Below are 20,719 nucleotides of genomic sequence, written 5' to 3'. Positions count from 1 at the left end.
TATATATTCTTGCCTCCTTTGTTGAGAATAAACATGAGTGCATGGGTTTATTTCTTTGCTTTCTATCCTGTTCCATTGATCTATGTGTCTGTTCGTTTGCCAGTGAAAGTTGCTCAGCTGTGTCTTGACTCTTTGTGACCCCATGTACTGTACAGTCCATGGAATTCTCCAGGCCAGGATACTGGAGTGGGTAGCCTTCCCTTCTCCAGGGGATCTTCCCAACCCAGGGACTGAACCCAGGTCTCCCACATTGTGGAATTCTTTACCAGCTAAGCCAGGAGGGAAGCCCAAGAGTACTGCAGTGGGATGCCTATCCCTTCTTCAACGGATCTTCCTGACCCAGGAATCAAATCGGGGTCTCCTGCATTGCAGGTGGATTCTAATAGTTTGCCAGTACCATACTGTATTAATTACTGTATCTTAATAGTATAGTCATAAGTCAGGGAGCCTCATTCCTCCAGCTCTGTTTTTCTTTCTCAGATTGGTATGGATATTTGGGGTCTTTGGCACCCCACTCCAGTACTCTTGACTGGAAAATCCCATGGGCAGAGGAGCTTGGTAGGCTGCAGTCCATGGGGTCGCTAAGAATCAGACATGACTGAGCGACTTCACTTTCACTTTTCACTTTCATGCATTGGAGAAGGCAATGGCAACCCACTCCAGTGTTCTTGCCTGGAGAATCCCAGGGACAGGGGAGCCTGGTGGGTTGCCATCTATAGGGTCGCACAGAGTTGGATATGACTGAAGCGACTTGGCAGCAGCAGCAGCAGCAGTGTTTCCATACAAATTTTAAGATTTTTTTTAGTTCTAGATTTACAAAAACTGCCATTGGTAATTTGATAGGGATTGCATTGAATCTGTAGATTACCTTGGGTAATATAGTTATTTTGACAGTGTTGATTCTTTCAATCAGGAATATGGTAAATCTTTCCATCTGTTTTTGTCATCTTTGATATCTTTCATCAGAGTATTACAGTTTTTAGAGTACAGGATTTCTGCCTCCTCAGGTGGGTTTATTCATAGGTATTTTATTCTTTTTGATGTGGTCAAAAATGGAATTGTTTCCTTAATATTTCTTTCTGATCTTTCATATGTATATAGAAATGCAAGAGATTTCTGTGTATTAATTTTGTATCCTGCAAATGTATAGAATTCACTGATAAGCTCTGGTGGTTTTATGGTAACATCTTTAGGATTTTCAATGTTTAGTATAATGTCATCTGCCAGCAGTAACAGTTTTTTTTGTTTTGTTTTGTTTTCTAATTTGGATTCCTTTTGTTTCCTTTTCTTCTCTGATTGCTGTGGTTAGGACTTCCAAAACTGTTGAGTAAGAATGTTGAGAGTGGACATCCTTGTCTTGTTTCTGATGATAGAGGAAATGCTTTCCGCTTTTCACTCTTGAGCATGATGTTGCTGTGGGTTTGTCATATATGGCCTTTACTGTGTTGAGGTAGGTTCTTTTTGTGCACTTTCTGGAGAGTATTAATCAAATCAATGTTGGATTTTGTCAGGTTTTTTCTGTGTCTATTGAGATGATCATATAGTTTTTATTCTTCATTTTGTTAATGTGGTATATCAGTGTAATTAATTTGTAGATATTGAAAAATATTTGTAGCCTAAGAAAAATGCCCTTTGATCACAGCATATGACCATTTGGCTGGGCTTGGTCTCCACTGCTGCACAGGCTTTCCTCTAGTTGCAAGTGCACGGCCTTATTGGGTGGCATCTCATGTTGCAGAGCACAGGCCTTAGGGCACGTGGACTCAGTGGTTACGGATCCTGGACTCTACAGCGCAGGCTCAGTAGTTGTGGCACGTGGGTTTAGTTGCTCCACAGCATGTGGGTCTTCTCGGACCAGGGATTGAGCCTGTGTCTCCTGCAATAGCAGGTAGATTCTTTACCACTGAGCCACCAAGGAAGTCCTCGTGAATGATCTTTCTAATGTATTGTTCAATTCAGTTTGCTAGTATTTTGTGGAGGATTTTTGCATCTATGTTCATGAGTGGTATTTTGTGGTGTCAGTCTGGTTTTGGCATCTGGGTGATGGTGGCTTCATAGAATGAGTTTGGGAGTGTTTCTCCCTCTGCAGTTTTTGGAAGGGTTTCGAAGGATGGGTGTTAACTAGTCTCTAAACTATTCTCTTTATCAGTAGTCTCCAACCTTTTTGGCGCCAGGGACTGTTTTTGTGGAAGACGGTTTTTCAGTGGACCTGGAGGGCTGGGGTGGGGACGGTTTAGGGGTGATTTCAAGCACACTGCATTTAGTGTGTGCTTCATTTCTATTATTACTACAACAGCTCCACCTCAGACCATCAGGCATTGGCTCCCAGAGGTTGGGGACCCCTGCTCTAAAGGTTTCATTGCATTTACCCATGAAGCCATCTAGTCCTGGACTTTTGTTTGGGAGATTCTTAATCATAGTTTCTATTTCAGTGCTTACAGTTGGTCTGTCCATATTTTCCATTTCTTCCTAGTTCAGTTTTGGGAGATTTGCATTTCAAAGAATTTGTCCTTTTCTTCTAGGTTGTTCGTTTTATTGGCACATAGTTTCTTGTACAAGTCTCTTGTGATCCTTGGTATTTCCGTGGTATCCATTGTAACGTCTCCTTTTTCATTATTGATTTGAGCCCTCCCCTGTTTTTCTTGATGGGTTTGGCTAAAGGTTTGTCAATTTTGCTTATCTTTTCCAAGAACTAGCTTGTTTTTTTTATTATTTTCTTCGTGTCTAATTTCATTTATTTCTGCCCTGATCTTTGTGATTTCTTTTTGCTAACTTTGGGTTTTATTTGCTCTTCTTTCTCTAGTTGCTTTAAGAGTAAGGTTAGGTTGTTTGAGATTTTTCTTATTTCCTGAGGTAAGACTGTATTTCTATAAACTCCCCTTGTATAACTGCTTTTACTGCATCCTAAAGATTTGGATTGTCCTGCTTTGGTTTTCATTTGTTCCTAGGAATTTGATTTCCTCTTTGATTTCTTCAGCGATGCATTGGTTGTTTAGTAGCATATTATTTAGCCTCCAAGTGTTTGTGTTTTTCACAATTTTTTTCTTGTGGTTGATTTCTAATGTCATAGTATTGTGGTTGGAAAAGATGCTTGATGTGATTACAGTTTTTTTTAATTTATCAAGGCTTGCTTTATGGGTTACATGTGATCTGTCTGAGTGTACCCTGTACACTTGAATGTTTATTCTGCTGCTTTCAGATGAAATATTCAATAAATTTAAGTTAAACCCATCTGGTTTAATGTGTCATTTAAAGCCTGAGTTTCCTTATTGATTTTCTGTCTGGATGATCTGTCTCTTGATGTAAGTAGGGTGTTTAGTTCAGTTCAGTTACTCAGTCATGTCCAACTCTTTGCGACCTCATGAACCACAGCACGCCAGGCCTCCCTGTCCGTTACCAACTCCCAGAGTTCACCCAAACTCATGTCCATTGAGTCGGTGATGTCATACAACCATCTCATTCTCTGTCATCCCTTTCTCCTCCTGCCTTCAATCTTTCCCAGCATCAGGGTCTTTTCATATGAGTCAGCTCTTCACACCAGGTGGCCAAAGTATTGGGAGTTTCAGCTTCAGCATCAGTCCTTCCAGTGAACACCCAGGACTGATCTCCTTTAGAATGGACTGGTTGGATCTCCTTGCACAGTCCAAGGGACTCTCAAGAGTCTTCTCCAGCACTTAAGTTCAAAAGCATCAATTCTTTGGCACTCAGCTTTCTTTATAGTCCACCTCTCACATCCATACACGACCATTGGAAAAAACATAGCCTTGACTAGACGGACCTTTGTTGACAAAGTAATGTCTCTGCTTTTGAATATGCTGTCTAGGTTGTTTAAGTCCCCCACTATTATTGTGTTACCGCCCTTTTCTCCTTTTTTCGCTGTTAGCATTTGCCTTATATATTGAGGAGCTCCTATGCAGATATCAGATTGATTATATTCTTTGCAGCCAAAGATGGAGAAGCTCTATACAGTCAGCAAAAACAAGACCAGGAGCTGACTGTGGCTCAGACCATGAACTCCTTATTGCCAAATTCAGACTTAAATGGAAGAAAGTAGGGAAAACCACTAGACCATTCAGGTATGACCCAAATCAAATCCCTTATGATTATACAGTGGAAGTGAGAAATAGATTTAAGGGCCTAGATCTGATAGACAGAGTGCCTGATGAACTATGGAATGAGGTTCGTGACATTGTACAGGAGACAGGGATCAAGACCATTCCCATAGAAAAGAAATGCAAAAAAGCAAAATGGCTATCTGGGGAGGCCTTACAAATAGCTGTGAAAAGAAGAGAAGCGAAAAGCAAAGGAGAAAAGGAAAGATATAAACATCTGAATGCAGAGTTCCAAAGAATAGCAAGAAGAGATAAGAAAGCCTTCTTCAGTGATCAGTGCAAAGAAATAGAGGAAAACAACAGAATGGGAAAGACTAGGGATCTCTTCAAGAAAATCAGAGATACCAAAGGAACATTTCATGCAAAGATGAGCTCGGTAAAGGACAGAAATGGTATGGACCTAACAGAAGCAGAAGATATTAAGAAGAGATAGCAAGAATACACAGAAGAACTGTACAAAAAAGATCTTCACGACCCAGATAATCACGAGGGTGTGATCACTGACCTAGAGCCAGACATCCTGGAATGTGAAGTCAAGTGGGCCTTAGAAAGCATCACTACGAACAAAGCTAGCGGAGGTGATGGAATTCCAGTTGAGCGATTCCAAATCCTGGAAGATGATGCTGTGAAAGTGCTGCAGTCAATATGCCAGCAAATTTGGAAAACTCAGCAGTGGCCACAGGACTGGAAAAGGTCAGTTTTCATTCCAATCCCAAAGAAAGGCAATGCCGAAGAATGCTCAAACTACCGCACAATTGCACTCATCTCACATGCTAGTAAAGTAATGCTCAAAATGCTCCAAGCCAGGCTTCAGCAATATGTGAACCGTGAACTTCCTGATGTTCAAGCTGGTTTTAGAAAAGGCAGAGGAACCAGAGATCAAATTGCCAACATCTGCTGGATCATAGAAAAAGCAAGAGAGTTCCAGAAAGACATCTATTTCTGCTTTATTGACTATGCCAAAGCCTTTGACTGTGTGCATCACAATAAACTGTGGACAATTCTGAAAGAGATGGGAATACCAGACCACCTGATCTGCCTCTTGAGAAATTTGTATGCAGGTCAGGAAGCAACAGTTAGAACTGGACATGAAACAACAGACTGGTTCCAAATAGGAAAAGGAGTCCATCAAGGCTGTATATTGTCACCGTGTTTATTTAACTTCTATGCAGAGTACATCATGAGAAACGCTGGACTGGAAGAAACACAAACTGGAATCAAGATTGCTGGGAGAAATATCAATAACCTCAGATATGCAGATGACACCACCCTTATGGCAGAAAGTAAAGAGGAACTAAAAAGCCTGTTGATGAAAGTGAAAGTGGAGAGTGAAAAAGTTGGCTTAAAGCTCAACATTCAGAAAACGAAGATCATGGCGTCCGGTCCCACCACTTCATGGGAAATAGATGGGGAAACAGTGAAAACAGTGTCAGGCTTTATTTTTCTGGGCTCCAAAATCACTACAGATGGTGACTGCAGCCATGAAATTAAAAGATGCTTACTCCTTGGAAGGAAAGTTATGACCAATCTAGATAGCATATTGAAAAGCAGAGACATTACTTTGCCAAGAAAGGTTCGCCTAGTCAAGGCTATGGTTTTTCCTGTGGTCAAGTATGGATGTGAGAGTTGGACTGTGAAGCAGGCTGAGCGCCGAAGAATTGATGCTTTTGAACTGTGGTGTTGGAGAAGACTCTTGAGAGTCCCTTGGACTGCAAGGAGATCCAACCAGTCCATTCTGAAGGAGATCAGCCCTGGGATTTCTTTGGAAGAATGATGCTAAAGCTGAAACTCCAGTATTTTGGCCACCTCATGCGAAGAGTTGACTCATTGGAAAAGACTCTGATGCTGGAGGGATTGGGGGCAAGAGGAGAAGGAGACGACAGAGGATGAGATGGCTGGATGGCATCACTGACTTGATGGACGTGGGTCTGGGTGAACTCCGGGAGTTGGTGATGGACAGGGAGGCCTGGCATGCTGCGATTCATGGGGTCGCAAAGAGTCGGAGATGACTGTGCGACTGATCTGATCTGATGCAGGATGCAGATGTATTTACAGTTGTTGTATCTCTGTGCATTGATCCCTTGATCATCATGTAGTGTCCTTTTTAATCTATTGCAACAGTTTTTAGTCTGTTTTGTCTGATATGAATGAGCCCCAATAGTCTAGCTTTCTTTTGATTGCCATTTTCACGGAATCTTTTTTCATTCCATCAGTTTCAGTTTGTTTGTGTCCCTAGATCTGAAGTGGGGTCTCTTGTAGACAGTACCTATATGGGTCTTGTTTCAGTCAGTCTATGTCTTTTGGCTGGGGCATGTAATCCATTTGCGCTTAAGGTAATTATCAATGTGCATGTTCTTATTGCCATTTTGTTCATTGTTATTTGTTTGGATTCCTTTGTGTGTGTGTATGTCATAGATTTTTGGTTTGCAGTTAGCATGAGGATTTTACATATATATATAGTTGCTTTTGTCTCTAAGTCATGTCCTACTCTTGTGACCCCATGGACTATAGCCTGCCAGGCTCTTTTGCCCAAGAGATTTCCCCTGGCAAGAATACTGGAATGAGTTTCCATTTCCTTCCCTAAGGAATCTTCCCAACCCAGAGATTGAACCTGCGTCTCCTGCATTGGCAGATGGAGTCTTCACCACTGAGCCACCATGGAAGTCTGTGTGTGTGTGAGTGTGTGTGTGTGTGTAAATGTACACTAGATTGTTTTAAGTTTCAGGTCTCTTAGTTTCGAATGCATTTTCAGTATCCTGCATTTGTACTCTCCTCACAGTTGCTACTGTGTGTGTGGATGATTTCCTACCTTTACTGTATATATGCCTTTGCTGGTATATAAAAGCTTTCCCGTTTGTAGTTTTCTTGTTTCCAGTTGTGGCCGTTTCTTTTCCACCTAGAGAAGTTCCTTTGGCATTTGTTGTAAAACTGGTTTGGTGGTGCTAAATTCTCTTAGCTTTTGATTATCTATAAAGCTTTTGATTTCTCTGTTGAATTTGAATGAGAGCCTTGCTGGGTAGAATTCTAATGTATTTTTTATTTGAGTTAAGGTATTGGTCATCTCTGTTGGTCCTTTATATTTCCTCACTCTTTGTTAAACATTTCTTTTGTCTTAATCTATGCCTCTTCTTTTTCTGAGTTCTTGGATCATCTATCTCTACCATCCTTAATCTGAATTCTTACAGGTAGATTGTGTGTCTCCACTTCATTTATTCTACTGGGGTACTATTTTGTTTTCCCATCTGGATATGTGTATTCTTGTTGATAGAAAATAAATTTAAAAGCTGCAAGATTTAAAAAAGGATGCATATAAATTATTTTTTCCATATTATCTCACAGATTTGTTGTGAATATCAATATGAAAGCCTTAAGTGAAAGTAGATCATACATTTTAAAGTTAAACTGAGTGAATAATCTATGACTCACAAAAGAATAAGCTCCTAGTAAATAATCTCCATTTTTAAAATTGATAAATGAAGTATATTGAAAATATAGTGCAAAAGTATTCATAGTATTTTCTTTTTTTAATCAGACTTTTATCTGAGATCAGATTTATGTAAAATTTTAGACTTGCTTCCTTTCCATCTCCAGATTCGGTCCTAGCCTTTTCTGATAAGGAAGCTATAACATGAGGCAGTAGGTTTAAGTGATCTTTTCAGGTGAAGAAACTGAATCCTTGAATAAACTTCTTTGTGGAATTTGCCTTTATATAACTTATTTTTGTAACTGATAGTTTTGATGTTTGTTTCATGTAAAGTGACCAAACTAAACTTCAGAAGTACTTAAAAAGAAATATATTTTTTCCATCCTAAAATAGATATTTATTTCATTGGTTCTAGCCAAATGAAATAGTGGTTAAAAGTACAGGCAGACCTTGGTTGAAAACATCCCTGTTCCTGTTAGATGTGTGACCTTGAGCAAGTCAGTTAACCTCATTGATATTCAGTTTCTTTCTCTGTAGGGATAGCAACCCTTCACCAAATTGTTATAAGAATTAAAATAAGGTGATAGTTTTGTACTTTGCACAAAATGTGGCACATGGGATGCAGTCAGTAAATGGTAGCTGCTGCTTCTGATATTTGGTTTGGCAGCAGTGATCACGGTTAGATCACAGATCTAGAGTGGATTTAAAGAGAAGACTCATTGCTCTAACAGTGTTATTCTATCAATATTTTATAAGATTGACTGGTTAAGCTTTGATCATTTGTATAAATTATACAAGTATATGTGTATACTTAGTCGCTCAGTCTTGTCCAACTCTGTGACTCTGTGGACTGTAGCCCGCCATGCCCTCCTCCAGGGGATCTTCCCAACCCAGGGATCAAACCCGGGTTTCCTGCATTGCAGGCGGATTCTTCACCATCTGAGCCTCCAGGGAAGCCCATGAATACTGGAATGGGGAGCCTGTTGTATAAAACCACCATACAGTTTTTAATTGAAGTCAGTGACCACAGGAAGGCTAACCCAAAGTAGGTGTGGAAGGACAACAGAAGGTCTTTTGGCTGTGGTTTTTCTGGAGTAATTTATCGCAATTTATTTAGAGTTAAGAAAAAATAAGTTTTGGTATTTTTTACCAGTGACTCTTTTAAAGGAATGTTGCATAAATAAGCTTTTTTTTTTTTTTTTTAATACAGAACAACTTGTATGTAGGTTCTGATAATATGTGTATTTTTAATCTTAGGGTACAGCTTGTATGTATTTCAAGCGCTTTTACCTTAATAATTCAGTAATGGAATACCACCCCCGGATAATAATGTAAGTATAATTTATTGATTTTCACTTAATACTTTTTTACTATGTGACCATGTATGTGTGTGAAAATGACTTCCTAATAAAGGGTAATTTATACTTGTATTCTGTTCTGAACTTAAGATCACTCCCACTAATTCTGATGACATCTGTACTGGCACTTGTCCAAATTCACATTCTATTTCTCTCAAATTAGCTACCCTAATATCTTTCTGTCAGTGGAACTTTTCTTCACTCAGTTTCTCTGAGAATCATTTACGGTAACTCCTCTTTCTCTACAAATTTACAAGTCCTATAGTTCTATATTCATTTCACTTGAACAAAGATCTGTTGTTTCTGGTCTCTGCTAAGCGCTGTGCTTATCATTAAAAATAAAGATGAAGTTAGTATGAGACGTCGCAAAGAACTTGCTGTCAGTCATACTGTTCCTGTATACTTCTTTTTTATTCCCGTTTCTACCAGTCTTGGTCAGGCCCCTGGTACGTCCCATATTGGTTTTTTGTGGTAATCTTTCTCAGTCTAAAATTTATGTAGCAGCCATGAGAGTTTAATAGGTTTGTTCTTGAGGTAATAACCCTCTATTTAAATGCCCTTAGAGACTTCCACTGATGGCTTGTCATAATGTTTCTCTGATATAACTTTCTTCCCAGGCCCATATGTACTTATGTGTGTGCTTTTTCCCCCTCTTCCATTTGATTTTCATGATGCTGAGTTCTCTTACTCCTATTATTTTGTTTTCCCAGATATTTAGGCTGAACTGCCATTAAGTTAATAATTGAATGCTATGACACTATTACACAGTTCAACCTAAAACTTTAGTCACCTTATGAATAAAAAGATTAAACAGGAAACTTTTTTTTAACCAATTTCCAAAGATGTCTAGTATAGTCACTTGTGACTATTAGGCAGTTTTAGAACATACGTTTAGAAATATTTCATTATTTTATACATATTCCTCCCTTATTTTTTCCTCTAGGCTCACTTGTGCATTTTTGGCTTGCAAAGTAGATGAATTCAATGTATCTAGTCCACAGTTTGTTGGAAATCTGCGGGAGAGCCCTCTTGGACAAGAGAAAGCACTCGAACAGATTCTGGAATATGAACTGCTTCTTATACAGCAACTTAATTTCCACCTTATTGTCCACAATCCTTATAGACCCTTTGAGGGCTTTCTCATTGATTTAAAGGTAATCTTGCTGATGTAAAGTAAATTGGTAGAGTGAACTCCTTTGCTATTGTTAAAAGAATCAAAATTTTGCTATAATTTATAATGATCCTAATGGGCTTAACTAAAATATGAATTTGGCCTGGACTCCTAGGGCAATAGTTCTCAAACTTCAGTGTGCTTTAGTGCTTCAGAATCACCTGGAGGGCTTATTAACTGAAATTGTCAGACTAGTCCCAGAGATTCTGATTTAGTAGATTTGCAAATACCAGCCCAGGGACCCTAATGAAGACCATTGTGTCTTTATAGTAACACTTTTAAAGACTTAACTCTTCTAACTCAAGTATACTGTCTTGGATACAGAAGGCTTAATTTTAAACTAGAAGATTGCTAAGTGACTTCTATTTTTAGGACCTTGTGAACTAAAATCAATACATAAGCATCAAAAGTAACAGTAAATAAAATGTTTTGTCAGAACACTAACAAAAACAACTAAAGTTGTTTCCGTCCTGAAGAAGGGCTTGAATAGTGTGAGTTGAGTAAACAGAAGTCAGAAATTGGTTCATTCATCTTGAGTGGCAAAATCTGGGTACTTTCTGTATGCCAAACACTGTGCTTAAGGATTAATCAAGAACTAGACAGGAACAGCCTCAACTTGATAGGCCTTATAGTCTCACGAGAAAGACAGTATCACATATTCAATGTGCTAAGTATTAACAGAAGGGGAAATTCAGGGTGCTTTAGAAGCAGATGGCAGATTGAGAGGAAGAGGAGACAGTTCTGAGAAAGTGTAACAAGGTGAAATTCAAAGCAAGAGTAGGGACTGGGGGGTAGAAGAGCATCCTGCTCAGAGACCTCTTTGGCAAAGGCCCAGATTTTAAAAACCATGGTACACTAAAGAACCTAAACAGAACTGAGAGAGAGATGGGGATGTCTGCCTGAGTGGAAGGCAGTCTAGACTGCGGAAGTAACGTTACAGATTTTGAACAGAGTGACAAGAAGCCAGTGAAGGGTTCAAGTCTGAAGAGTGGCATGATTAGGTTTGCAGCTTTAAACAACATGTTGCAAGCTCATGTATCAGTCTGCACCGGGTGTTGACTGCACATCTGTGCTATGTGTCAGGCATAATGAGGAGAGTGGATTCGAGTGGATGAAGGGATCCCAGTAACAGTAGTTCAGGCAGAAGATGGTTGGTTTGACTCACGTGGTGGCACTGGCTACAGAGAGAGCTTCTTGGGCTTGGGATAGGCAGAGTTGGTAGAGCTTGAAGAATGATTGCATATAGAGTGAAGACAGTGGGAGAATCCCCAGTTTTCTGGCCTGATCATATAGGTAGATGGTGGTACATTTATGATACAGGTAGATTGTGTCTGATACAGGTAGATTGTTGGTATATGTTTATGTCTGGAGGTCAGAGAAGATGGGTAGGCAGGAGGTATAGATTTGGGCACGATTGCCCCAGGAAGATTTCAAGTGGATTGGTCATAAGGACTATTTAAAGGGTAGCTAGAGAAAAATAAGAAGACTGAAGAATATCCAGAGAGGTAGGACTTTTGGAGATGTAGAATGCTTTTATAATATGATCATGGACAGCTCTCCAAACCTGCTGAGAATTCAGGCAAAGTAAAAGTTGACATTTGCTGGAGTTAGTGCCAAAGGTGATTTGTGATCTTGGTAAAATTAGTCTTTGTGGAGTGTGGAAGAAGAAAGCAGATTGGAGCTGGTTGGGGAATAAATCGAAGGTGAGAAAATGCATCCATATCTTGGATTAAATTGCTTGTCTTTGAAGTGGAAAAAGAAGGTGGGATGATTGAAAAGATGGGGTGCAGGGGGACTGCTAGAAGAAAGGAACAGTTTTTTGTTGTGTTTAGTGTAAGAAACTGATGCAGAGAGCTAGTAAAATGTAACCGAATATATGTAGCTTGAGTTTTCCTTTGGAGTGTGGTGAAAGGGCCTGACACGGGATTTCGAAGCAAGGTAGAAGAATTGGCTGTTTCTCTTAATGGAGGAAAAGAGGAAAACATAGGGAAGGATAACGTTATGCCTGGGGATCTGACTGTAGCAGGAAATAGTGTCTTTGTTATCAGCAAAGTTCATTTTCTGAGAGCAGTGAAGTTTCTGAGAATTATCAAAGACTTTGAGTCAGGTGGAAAGTGTTTAATCACCAAAAAAGGGGGAGAACACATTTTCAACGGAATATTATCATCATATCTAGGCAGTGTTGAGAGCCGTTTTGAGGTCAGTGAACTTGAATTTATATGAATATTTCCGGACCTCTTGCTTGTATTGTTTTCTTTAGCAGGACCCAGAAATCTGGGTACAGTTGTAAAGAAGGTTGGTTGAGTTTGACTGCTATTGACGTTTTGCTGGAAATACATTGGCAGCGTACTGGGGCAGGGAATTAAAGAGGAAAATCGGAACCAGTGGACACTGGTGAGTAGGAGCAAGTATAGGGATAAGGATCCAGAGGTTCTGAGGAGGAAGTCAGAGAATAGCTGTGAAGTATTGGGTCCTGGGAAAGGGAGCGCTGTGGTCAGAGCAGAATGTTGGGGTTGTAATATCAGGGCAGGCATTTGGGGATAATGACAAGACCTGGGTCTGACTGCACAACTGACTCTGGCTGTTTTGTTTCAGAGTATAAGATTTCTAACTGCTTTGGGACTTGAATGTGGATATCCGAAATATATCTGAGGGCTTAAGATTAGGGTTCATTAGGTAGAAATTGTTAGAAAATAGGGGAACATCAGGTGGCTCAGTGGTAAAGAATCTGCCTGCCAGTGCAGGAGAGGCAGCAGACGCAGGTTCGATCCCTGGGTTGGGGAGATCCCCTCGAGGAAGAAATGGCAACCCACTCCAGTGTTCTTGCCTGGGAAATTCCACGGACAGAGTAGCCTAGCAGGCTGCAGTTCATTGAGTGGCAAGAGAGTTGGACATGACTGAGCATTTACAAGGGATGGTTCATATATCTTAGGCATATACTAAAAATCATTCTATAATCAAACCAAGATTCATTTCCATTTACTTCCAAAAAGTAAATTTTTGGTAGAAAGAATTTCAAATCAAAATGAAGTGGTGCTTTGGTTTCTAAATGTGGCTTACACATATAAAAGTGGCTATACTTATAAAAGTGTTCTGTGTTAAGCACTTTCTGGTTTCTATAAATATTTTTGTCTTGTTATTACTCCATTAAACTTTCAGAAGTGATAACATTTGCAAACTCTCTTTCTAGACTCGCTATCCCCTGTTGGAGAATCCAGAGATTTTGAGGAAAACAGCTGATGACTTTCTTAATAGAGTTGCATTGACGGATGCTCACCTTTTATACACACCTTCCCAGATTGCTCTGACTGCCATTTTATCTAGTGCATCCAGAGCAGGAATTACTATGGAAAGGTATTGTTTTGTGTTTTAACTTCGATCAGACTCAGTCCCTCAGTTTATTCCTTCCTGGAGTCCCAGGTTTTTAAGTAAGGTTCACTTTGTGACTGCAGTCTTTCATGTTCTTATGCTTGAGCATCTGTGAGGACAACTGAGGGAAGACTTGGAAGCACCTTTTAAGGAAATATTTAAAAATTGAGTAAGATATTTTTGAGCTAAAATGATCCATTTATGATCAAAGTAGAATTAAATCTACTGTTAACAAAAGATTGATAACAGCTATCAATATATGGAAAATTTAGAAGTTTTGTGAACTGGTAAGCAGTGTGAGTGCAATGAATACATCTGCCTTGTTTTATCATTAATCTTCATGGATGGCACATGGAATCCAGTAAAGACTTGTTGAGTGAGGGATGCTTTAGAGAATGTCCAAATGAGTTTCAGTGAGCTGTAGACGATAATAGCTGATACACAAGTGCACACTGAGAACTGAGTTCTGTGATAAGCACATGAATTAAATTCACGTGATTCTTACAGTAATATCTTGTACAGAGGTTAACTAGATACTTATTGTATTCATTTATAATTAACTTAAGCCCAGGCAAGTAGTAAGTTAGACTTTTTAAACTTTCACATTTAATTTCTTTATACCTTTGAACTTCTGCTTGATTCATTCCTAAAATAGCTGAGGAAGAAAGATGATAAAACTTTCTAAATTTAAACTTTTCTATGTTTGTAATCCCTTGTCTGTAATTTCAAAATCCATTGATATGGTGGCAGGAAACATGAACAGATGTGATTTAGTCTTTATTCAACTGAATGGGAATATTTGTAAGATTCCTTGCATAGCTATTAATATAACTGATTACAGGATACATCCCCAGAGACATTGGGGCAGTGTATATATACTCTGAAATATTTCACATTTCATGGTATATACACATGTTAGCTTTCTAAAACATGAATAATTCTGAATTTCAAAACAAATCCAAGATAAGGGATTGTGGGTTTATATTTTGTTTAATTTATGGTATGCCTCTTCTCTATAAACAGAAGTCATCAGTTGTATATTAATATATAAATTTAATCCCAAAGTGATCTATACCTTCATTTATTTACTAAGCAAACCTTTGTGGAAGTTTTTCCTCCCCCCAGATTACCTTCTATATATCATGCACTCTACTGTAGAAATTTAAGACTGAAAAGCTATCCTTGCTCTAGTTAGGAAGGACGGCCATACAAATTGATACTATGGATTTTGCAAATGTGGAGCTTCCATAGTGTAAGGGAAGAAAGTCATTTCCACAATTCAGATAACCAGTTGTTTGCTTAATCTGTTTAAGCATTGTATCTTATGCAGTTTATATACTAATTTTTCAATGGTAAGATTGTTCTTATATCAGTAGAGAAGGATGAAGGATCCTAAGGTCTAAAGTAGAGTTTATTTCATCTTAGAAAAGTTTGGTTATAATTTCAGGCAGGTGAAGGTGAAATTATAGTACCTTGCAAGTTGATAGTGTTAGTTGCTCAGTCTTGTCCAACTCTTTGGAACCCCTTGGACTGTAGCCCACCAGGCTCCTCTGTCCATGGAATTTTCCAGGCAAGAATACTAGAGTGGGTAGCCATTCCCTTCTCCAGGAGATCTTCCCAATCCAGGAATTGAACCCCGTCTCCTGCATTGCAGGCAGATTCTTTACCATCTGAGCCACCAGGGAAGCCCCATAGTACCTTGGGCTCACTACAAATTAAACACACTTTTGTTGCATTCCCAGAGCCTAGACATTTGGGCATTTTTACCTTTGAGAAAATGTTTTCAAATAATTTTTAACTTCTGACTTCCTTTCCAACTTTTGGGATACACGGAAATTTCTTTTATGTTGATTACTGATTTCAAAAGGGGGAAGCCTTTGTGCTGTTGTTATATTCTGAATGATGTTTTAAGATAATTACTTATGGAGTATTCTGTTGTTGGTTTGGGGTTTCTTCTTTTTCATTGGATTTAGAGCTTTACTTCACATCTCCTAGTTTGACTTTTTAGGTAATGAAAAGAAAAAAAGACGGCAGAAGCGTGAAAGGAAAAGGGAAAAAACTAATTGCTACTTTGAATTACTGAAAACTAGAAATGTATTTGCTGTTAAGGGAGTTACTGATTTCCGTATTTAAAATGAATTCTCACACTGGATGAAGACAATATAATAGCAAAAGTAGTTATCAAAATGTTGTAATAGAATTTAAATAATTTTGATAGTTTAAAAGACATATAGCAACAAAATTTCTTTAAAAATTGTCCTAAATTTTGTAACTTTATTTCACCTAAGAGAAAAATTAACAGTTTTTATTACATTTATGTTTGAAAGATTATTCTCAAAGGTTACTTTGGGAATCTGTTCACTTGGGCTGTTATTAATTATAGATCAAGTTCAAGTATATAAAACCTCAGAATGGCTAAAAATATAAATATAGAAATACTATCATTGGTTCCAGGAAGAGTTAACTGAGCTTTATGTCCAATTAAGGAATACTACTGGGTTGGCCAAAAGGTTCTTTCAAGTTTTTCCTAAGATGTCCCAAATGAACCTTTTGGCCAACCCAGTATTAACACTTTTGATTTGGACTTGATGCAGAAAAGATGTAATAGATTTGTAAAGCATGGGGTGATGCTCTTACTGGTTATCAGGAATACCTGTTTGTCTCAAGAAGAGCAATTATAGTTAACATGGACTTGATAATAAGAGGCGAGAGAATCCTTACTAGAGCCACGTTCCAGTTCTGCTACTCCCTGACTTTATTCATGACTTGTCTGTCCCTGTGACTCAGATTCCTCACCTGTAAAGTGAAGTTAGGGTTTAAATATTAAACACTTAACATCAAAGGCTTCCCTTGTGGCTCAGACAGTAAAGTATCTGCCTACAATGCGGGAGACCCCTGGGTGGGGAAGTTCCCCTGGAGAAGGAAATGGCAACTCACTCCAGTATTCTTGCCTGGGAAATCCCATGGACAGAGGAGTCCCGTAGGCTACAGTCCATGAAGTCGCAGAGTCGGACACGACTGAGCAACTTCACTTCACTTAACATCAAAAGTATTATTGAGGGCGGAGCGGAGGGGCGCGAGGGGCGGAGCAGAGCGCGGGAGGAGGCGGGGGAGGAGAGGCCCCCGGACAGCGAGCAGCAGCTGGGGAGGGGGCCGAGGAGCCGGAGCGCGATCAGCTGATCCGGTTTTCCTTAAAGCCAGAGAAAATGAAGTCGGGTAGCAGCTACTGCGGCGCTGCGGGCTGACTGAGCGGAGCGGCGCGGCAGTTACCCTCTTAGGATGCTGCCTGAATTTGTGTCCATGCAATATAGATACGTCATATGTCTTTCGTCCTCCTGGGTCAGATGTAAAGTGCTGCCTCAGAAGGGTCTAGGAGCCTTTGCAGAGCTGAGGCACAAAAGGGCAGATGATGACCAGGACAACACCAGGATTCAGTTCTACTTCAAGATTTTGAAGTGATTCTGAAGTCTGATGTAGAAAGATGTTTTTAGTCCTGATCCCTGAGCAGCAGGCCCTGTGCCACAGAGGTGGATATTTCTGGCCTCTTGATCAGAACAGCCAGTGCCAATCTGAGGTTCTCCGCTCCATGACCCAGTGACTTGGCCCATTCTGAGCCTCTGTCATCTTCTCTAGAACATGATTACTGGTTGTGGGGATGAGTGGCTTTCAGCTGTTAAGATTTTTTAAAAATTATGCTATTAAAGTATGGTTGATTTAAAAAAAAAAAAAAAGTATTATTGAGTATTGTTACTAATATTTTCATATCATTTTCCCTCAACATATTATGGAAGTTAAACAAATTAACTTGAACATTAAGCATTTTTAACCTAATACAAGTTGTAGTAGATTCTTAAGACTGTAAGAGAGAGAGATTATAGTTTTAGTAAAGGTCAAAGTATTGTTATTTAACAGTTTTCAAGTAAATTTATTTAAAAATTCACCTTGATGAAGAACATGAAGAAAAATAATTTATGATGTCATATTTTCTCGATGTGTGCAATAGATTAAAACATTTTTTCCCTGTCTTTTCCAGTTATTTATCAGAAAGTCTGATGCTCAAGGAGAACAGAACTTCCTTGTCCCAATTACTAGATATAATGAAAAGTAAGTAAAACAGAACGCTTTATAAAATGTTCTTCTATCACAGAGCTACTTTGTAAATAAATAACTTACTGGTATTTTAACTTGAAATTACAAGTTATTGTTTAGATTTATTATTGTATCATGAAGGTGAAAAACAAATAGAAGGCACACGAAGTAGTTTTTACACATAACTTTTTAGGAAAGTGAAAAATATTGAGATTCACAAAGGGTTGAGATTCAAAACAAGGCCCTTTTAAAGTGTATGCAAATATGATGAGCACTAAAAAAGGTCTTAGGGAACTAAAGGCTAATTAAATTTGAAACTTCTATTTTGTAGATAAATTAGCTTTAATTAGTTAACGTGTGCCATTTGCTAGTCACTTCCTCACCTGATATTACAAAAGCCATGATTCTTAACGGGGTGAATTTTCTTTTTTCCCGTCTATGAACATTCTTGGTTGTTACGACTTTGGGGTGGGGTGTTTGTGGCTGCTACCATCATCTAGTATGGAGGTAAGGGTGCTGCTGTACATTTCAGAACTCACAGCACAGCCCCTTGGTAGGCTGAAAAGTGGCTCCCCAAAGATAGCCACGTCATAATCCCTGGAAACTGAATGTGGTTGCTTTATATGGTAAAAAAAAAAAAGGGGAGGGGGGGGCTTGCAGATTTGATCAAGTTAAGGACATTATCTTGGATTATCCAGATAGAGCCTAAATGTAATCACAAGTGTCCCTAATAGAGGAAGGCAAAGGAGGTATGACAGAGAAGGCAATGTAAAGACAGAATAGAGAGATTTGAAGATGCCAGCCCTAAACATTGGAGTAATGTAACCACAGCTGAGGAATGCTGCTAGCCACCAGAGGTGGGAACAGAAGCCCCCAGAGAAACCCCTGTGCCAGTGTCTGTGCTTTGGCCCAGTGAAACTGATTTCAGACTCTTGGGCTTCAGAACTGTCGGGGAATCCATCCTGTGATTTTAACAAGCCTACTAAGTTTGTGGTAGTTTTTAACAGCAGCCTTAGGAAACTAACACAGCACTTCATGACAAAGAATCATCTAGCCCAAACTGCTGTCAATACTGTCGATGCTGAGAAACACTGTCTTGAGGGTTTGGGTTTTTGTGTGTTTTTTTCCCTTTAACTTTTTAAAAATATATTTGGGTTAGTTTCAGGTGTATGTTGAAGTGATTCAGTTATATATATATGTGTGTGTATATATATATGTTCTTTTTCAGATTCTTTTCCATTATAGGTTATTACAAGATACTGAATATAGATAGTTCGCTTAGCTGTACGTTAGGTTGAGTTGAGTTAGAACCGCCACCTAACTTACTGGCTAGGTTAGCCAGTCCTCTCCGTTTTCATTCTTGCCTGTGTCACACTGCATGCTCAGGGCTGCTGGGCTATTCTTTAGGGTTAAAATCAGTGTTTCCAAACCGTTTGTGCCAGTTGTCCTTGTTAATAAAATCTGTAATTTAAATACTGAAATATGAGATTGCAGATCTTGATCTTGGATGATGGAGTACTTACATCTTTTATGTTTCAAAAGTCAAGATGCTTCAGACTATGTAAGTTCTTTGCTGGAAATGTTCTTGAGGGCTTCTCTCTTTGAGAAAAATGAATTTGTGATTTAAGAATCATAAAACTGTAGGTTTTCAGTTTTACCACTAGAGGGTTCACTTCCAAAGCTAATTGTGATTTGGCCATAGACACAAGGATCAGGGAATTTAGTAGATACGGCACCCCACTCCAGTACTCTCACCTGGAAAATCCTATGGACGGAGGAGCCTGGTGGGCTGCAGTCCATGGGGTCTCGAAGAGTCGGACATGACTGAGCGACTTCACTTTGGCTTTTCACTTTCATGCATTGGAGAAGGAAATGGCAACCCACTCCAGTGTTCTTGCCTGGAGAATCCCAGGGACGGGGGAGCCTGGTGGGCTGCCGTCTATGGGGTCGCACAGAGTCGGACACGACTGAAGCGACTTAGCAGCAGCAGCAGAGATCTTAAAGGTAACTCACTGTGCTGTGTGTATACACGTGACAGTTTTGTTAGTGATTCTCTCAGTAGCTTTATTTTACTCCACTTGTTTTACTATAAGAATAGCTCTTGTTAACACTCAGAGCTTTAATGATATTAAGATATCTTATTCATAATTTTTCACACACAGATACTGTCCTTAGGGTGCTGTCACAAGTATTAATTTAGTTGAAAACACCACTTTACTTGCATTATGAAGTCAGTCAGTCACTTGGAGCACATGGCTGACTAACAAGCCCTGGATCTCTCATTCCCCTAATAAATCTTGTGCTTTATGGTCTTTGGTTTATTGTAGTTGAATTAAATATAGACTAGGTAGAGGATGTTTCTGCGATTTTAAAGTCACTGAATTTTTTAGCTTAATGAGGACATTTTTATTTTCTTGGTGATACTTCATTGTCTAAGTTTTCCATTTTGTTAAAGCAAAGGATGGCTGACGTGTTTTTACTAAGCATCCTACCTTCATTACCAATTATGTAATAACGGCCTTCTTTGTAAATAAGTATACTCAGCCCTCCATCTATCTGTAGGATAGAATGTTATGAATATGGTTGGTGGCTGGGGACAAAGCATGTCTTTACTAAATCATGTAGGGCTTTTTTAACAGCCTGTAAAACTTGAGCAAAAAGTAACCATGGTTAAGATTGGAAAAAAAAATACTAGTAGAGCAAGTTTACCTTTTTGCTGTACATGATGTGGGCTAAGCAGCAGATGGCTGTAATGACTTGAACGAGAAGTATGGTGGCCATTGGATTTTAATGTGGAACAATATTAATATTGAGAATAATCACATTTCAGGAGTGTTTTTGGTTCCCAAAACTAGATGGGAAATTATTTAACCACCTTATGGGAACAGGGCTTTTTATTACCTGGTTTAAATCCTTTTATTGATCTCCACATAGGCATGAGGAACTTGGTAAAAAAATACGAACCACCCAGACCTGAAGAAGTTGCTGCTCTGAAACAGAAGCTGGAGAGGTGTCACTCTGCTGAGCTTGCACTTAATGTAGTTACGTAAGTAGATGTGAGACTGCCATTCAAGAATAGAGTTGTTACTGTGTCCAGCTGGTCTTTTGGAGAAGGCAATGGCACCCCACTCCAGTACTTTTGCCTAGAAAATCCCATGGACGGAGGAGCCTGGTAGGCTGCAGTCCATGGGGTCGC

At 39.2% G+C, this 20,719-nt stretch overlaps 1 protein-coding gene across 5 annotated transcripts in view; it reads left to right on the top strand.

Moving 5' to 3' along the window:
* The window catches only part of CCNH (cyclin H), a 30,564-nt gene that overhangs the window by 5,925 nt on the left and 3,920 nt on the right, over positions 1–20,719 (top strand). For all 5 annotated transcript variants that reach the window (XM_019965405.2, XM_019965406.2, XM_019965404.2 and 2 more), the window contains exons 3-7: positions 8,794–8,867; positions 9,838–10,048; positions 13,256–13,419; positions 17,468–17,538; positions 20,458–20,569. In XM_019965405.2, coding sequence (XP_019820964.1) covers positions 8,794–8,867; positions 9,838–10,048; positions 13,256–13,419; positions 17,468–17,538; positions 20,458–20,569 — 632 coding nt within the window. The remainder of the gene's footprint in view (positions 1–8,793; positions 8,868–9,837; positions 10,049–13,255; positions 13,420–17,467; positions 17,539–20,457; positions 20,570–20,719) is intronic.

This window comes from Bos indicus, chromosome 7 (genome assembly GCF_029378745.1).
Source record: "Bos indicus isolate NIAB-ARS_2022 breed Sahiwal x Tharparkar chromosome 7, NIAB-ARS_B.indTharparkar_mat_pri_1.0, whole genome shotgun sequence".
In the NCBI taxonomy this organism is placed as follows: Eukaryota; Metazoa; Chordata; class Mammalia; order Artiodactyla; family Bovidae; genus Bos; species Bos indicus.
Note: the sequence above shows the minus strand (reverse complement) of the source record. Positions and strands in the feature narration are given on the sequence as shown.